Below are 4,078 nucleotides of genomic sequence, written 5' to 3' on the forward strand. Positions count from 1 at the left end.
CCTTTTTTCACCCATTTTTCCAGGGGCCGGTGGAGCAGGGCTGGAGGGAGCCGGGATGGAGCAGGAAAGGGGGAGCAGGGGGCCGAGGGTCCTCTCCCAGGCTTGGCAGTGTTTTTCCCCTTTTTCTCCTCTTTTTTTCTCTCTTTTCCTACCTCTTTCCCTCTTTTCCTGATCCTTTTTCTCTCCTCGTTTTTTTTAATCTCCTTTTTCTCTTTTCCCCTCCTTTTTCATCTTTTTGTCTTTTCTCTCCTTCTCCTGTTTTTTCTCCCTTTCATTTTTTTTCTCCTTTTTCTTCCCTTTTCTCCTTTTTTTCTGCCCTTTTGTTTTTCTACCCTTTCTCCTGGTTTCCTCCCCTCTCTCCCACTTTTTTCCCCCCTTTCCTCCTTTTTCTCTCATTTTCCCCTTTTTTCCTTGCTTTTCTCCTTTTTTCACCCCTTGCTGCTCATTTTTCCCTCGTCTCCTCCTTTTTTCCTTCCTTTCCTTTTTTCTTTCCTTTCCCCTTTTTTTCCTCCCTTTTCCACTTTTTTCCCCTTTTTGTCCTTTTTCCTCCCCTCTTCTCCCTTCCTTCTTCTCCTATTTCTCCCTCCCCTCCTATTTTCTCCCTCTCTTTTTTCACACGTTTAAATAGAAATATATACTTAAATTTACAAATGCTATTTACAGGTTTAATTACAAAAAAAAAAAAAAATCAAAGAGAAAGAGAGACACCCCTTAGACGTTAATAAATCTAAAAATAAAAAATATATAATAACTCCTCCCCCCCACCCCCAAAAAAAAATTATTTCAGGCCGAAGGGCGGCGGGGCCGGGGGTCACACCGTGGTCTCGCCCTGCTTGCTGTTGGTGAGCCGAGTGTAGAACTTCCTCCAGGAGTGCAGGGTTTTGCCCGACCATATCCAGAACCCGGAGGTGATGCCCACGATCAGAGTCATGAGATACTTGATCATGTAGACGGTGAAGTCGGGGGTCATGCGGGGGGTGAAGTGCAGCGGGCAGGGGATGGCCAAGCTCTTGCAGTTCTGGCTGATCCAGCTGCGCTCCCAGTGCTCACGGAAGGCCTGCTCGTAGAAGTAGCAGGCGATGACGATGGTGGCCGGGACGGTGTAGAGCACGCTGAAGACCCCGATGCGAACCATGAGCCGCTCCAGCTTCTCCGTCTTGGTGCCGCCGTGCTTCATGATGGTGCGGATGCGGAAGAGGGAGACGAAGCCGGCCAGGAGGAAGGAGGTGCCGATGAAGAGGTAGACGAAGAGCGGGGCCAGCACGAAGCCTCGCAGAGGGTCGATGTTGTTGAGGCCCACGAAGCAGACGCCGCTCAGCAGGTCCCCGTCGATCTGCCCCATGGCCAGGATGGTGATGGTCTTGACAGCTGGCACCGCCCAGGCGGCCAAGTGGAAGTACTGGGAGTTGGCCTCGATGGCCTCGTGGCCCCACTTCATGCCGGCGGCCAGGAACCAGGTGAGGGAGAGGATGACCCACCAGATGGAGCTGGCCATGCTGAAGAAGTAGAGCATCATGAAGAGGATGGTGCAGCCCTCCTTCTTGGTGCCCTGCACCACGGTGCGGTAGCCGTCCTCCTGGAAGCGCTCGTTGCAGACCACCCTCTCCTCCAGCACGAAGCCGGCGATGTAGGCCACCGACACCATGGTGTAGCAGCCCGAGAGGAAGATGATGGGTCGCTCGGGGTAGCGGAAGCGCTGCATGTCCACCAGGTAGGTGGTGACGGTGAAGAAGGTGGAGGCGCAGCACAGGACGGACCAGATGAGGATCCAGATGCGGGCGAAGCGGATCTCGTCCTCGTTGAAGAACATGTGGCCGTCGGGCCGGGTGGGCTCGCAGGGCGCCGCGCAGTCCTTCTCCCCCAGGAACTTGTAGTTGAGGTAGCTGGGCACCTTCAGCGCCCGCGGGCAGTGGAAGGGGTGGTCGAGGGTGGCGTAGCGAGGGGCGCCGGGGGTGCCCTGGCCGGCCAGCGGCGTGGCGCTGGTCAGCAGTGCCGGGGAGCTGCCGTCCTCCGAGTGGTTCTGCCCCACGCAGATCTGCTCGGCGCCGTGCCGGGGGAAGTTCTCACAACGCAACCGCTCCGGCCACTGGAACCCGAATTTGTTCATGAGGGCCTCGCAGCCCTGGCGCGCCCGCTCGCAGATGGAGCGGCACGGCGGGATGGCCTGCTCCAGCACCGTGCACACCGGCGCGTACATGGAGCACAGGAAGAACTTCAGCTCCAGTGAGCATTGCACCTTCACCAGCGGGTAGAACTGGTGGACCTCCAGCCCCGCGTCCTCCTGGTTGGTGTGACCCAGCAGGTTGGGCATGATGGTCTGGTTGTAGGCGATGTCAGTGCACAGTGGGATGGAGATGGGCTGGCAGAAGCCGTGGTCGGGGATGGAGATGCCCTTCTCGCCATGCAGCTGGGCCCGGCTCGGCGCCGGCACGCTCAGCCCCGCCAGCAGCCACGCCAGGGCGGGCAGCACGCCGGGGGGGCCCATGGTGCCCCGAGCCGTGCGCCCCGATTTACCGTGCCCGGTGCCCAGCCGGACGGCCAATCCTCCCGTCCGGGGCTGCCGTGCCCAGTGCTGCCTGGACGACTCCCGGTGACTGGATACGCTCTGATCCCGTCTGGATGACTCCGGGTGGCCTGATCTGCCGTGCCCGTTGCTGACTCGACGGCTCCCAGGGATCAGTTCTGCCGTGGCCGGTGCTGGCTGGACGATCCCCGGTGACTGGATACTCTCAGCTCCCGCCTGGACGGCTCCCGGCGCCCGGATCCCCCGTACCCGGCGCAGCCCGGACGGCTCCCGCTGCCCGCTGTCTGCCTACCCCGTGCCCGGCGGGACGGCTCCCGGTGTCTCGATTTACTGTGCGTGGCGGGACGGCTCCCGGTGCTCGGACGTGGCGCTCCCCGTGCTCCGCGGCGCTGCTCCCGCTGCCCGAACTTGGCGCTCCTGCTGCTCCCGGAGCCGCGGGCAGGCGGTGGTGCCGGGAGGGTGGCGGGAGGCGGGTCCCGGGGGGTGCCGGGGGGGTGCCGGGGGGGTGCCGGGGTCCCGGGGCGCGGGGAACGGAGCGGCCGCACCGGACGCTCCCGCCGCCTTTGTGCGGGGCAGCGCCGCGTCCCCGCCGGGCGGGGCCAGCGCCCCCCGCCCCGCCCCCCGCCCCGCCCGCTCCGCCAATCACATTCAAACGGCGCGGCCGCCACGCCCACTTCGGCCTCGGCCACGCCCACCCGGCCCCGCCCCCGCCCCGGGGGTCACCGCCCCCCCCAAAGTTTTTCCGAGCCGTGCGAACTCCCCCCGCGGGCGGGGTCGGGCCGGGGCCGCGGGGAGCGGCCCTGCCGTGTGCCCTGTGTCCCCAAACCGCATTGTGGCCTCTGCCGCCCCTGTCTCCTGTGCCCCGTGTCCCCTTGGTCCCCACTCTGTGTGCCCTGCTGTCCTGTGTCCCCCCGTGTCCCCTTGTCCCCGCTGTGTGTGTCCTGCTGTCCTGTGTCCCCTCATGTCCCCTTGTCCCCACTCTGTGTGCCCTGCTGTCCTGTGTCCCCTCATGTCCCCTTGTCCCCACTCTGTGTGCCCTGCTGTCCTGTGTCCCCTCATGTCCCCTTGTCCCCGCTGTGTGTGTCCTGCTGTCCTGTGTCCCCTCATGTCCCCTTGTCCCCACTCTGTGTGCCCTGCTGTCCCCTCATGTCCCCTTGTCCCCGCTGTGTGTGTCCTGCTGTCCTGTGTCCCCTCATGTCCCCTTGTTCCTGCTCTGTGTGCCCTGCTGTCCTGTGTCCCCTTCCCCACGTCTCCTTGTTCCCACTCTGTGTGCCCTGCTGTCCTGTGTCCCCCTGTGTCCCCTACTTCTCCCCCATGTCTCCTGATGACGACCGTGGTCACTGTACCTCTGTCCTGTGCCCCTCTCCTGTCCCTGCACCTCCCTGTACCCTGTACCCCCCGAGTGCTCTGCACCCTCCGTGTCCCCTGCCCCTGTGTCCCCTGCAGCCCCCGCTGTGTGCCCTAGCCCTGCTGTGGCCTCTGTGGCCTCTGCACTCCCTCCATGTCCTCTGCCCTCTCTGTGTCTCCTGGGCCCCCCTTGTGTCCTCTGCGCTG

At 62.8% G+C, this 4,078-nt stretch overlaps 1 protein-coding gene across 1 annotated transcript; it reads right to left on the reverse strand.

Moving 5' to 3' along the window:
• Positions 1-651: 651 nt before the first annotated feature.
• FZD2 (frizzled class receptor 2) lies at positions 652-3,075 on the reverse strand. Its single transcript, XM_084222437.1, has one exon. It carries the CDS (start codon positions 2,483-2,485, stop codon positions 812-814), a length of 1,674 nt encoding a protein of 557 aa, XP_084078563.1. The 5' UTR covers positions 2,486-3,075; the 3' UTR covers positions 652-811.
• Positions 3,076-4,078: the final 1,003 nt, after the last annotated feature.

Source organism: Fringilla coelebs (assembly GCF_963513975.1).
Source record: "Fringilla coelebs genome assembly, chromosome: 27".
In the NCBI taxonomy this organism is placed as follows: Eukaryota; Metazoa; Chordata; class Aves; order Passeriformes; family Fringillidae; genus Fringilla; species Fringilla coelebs.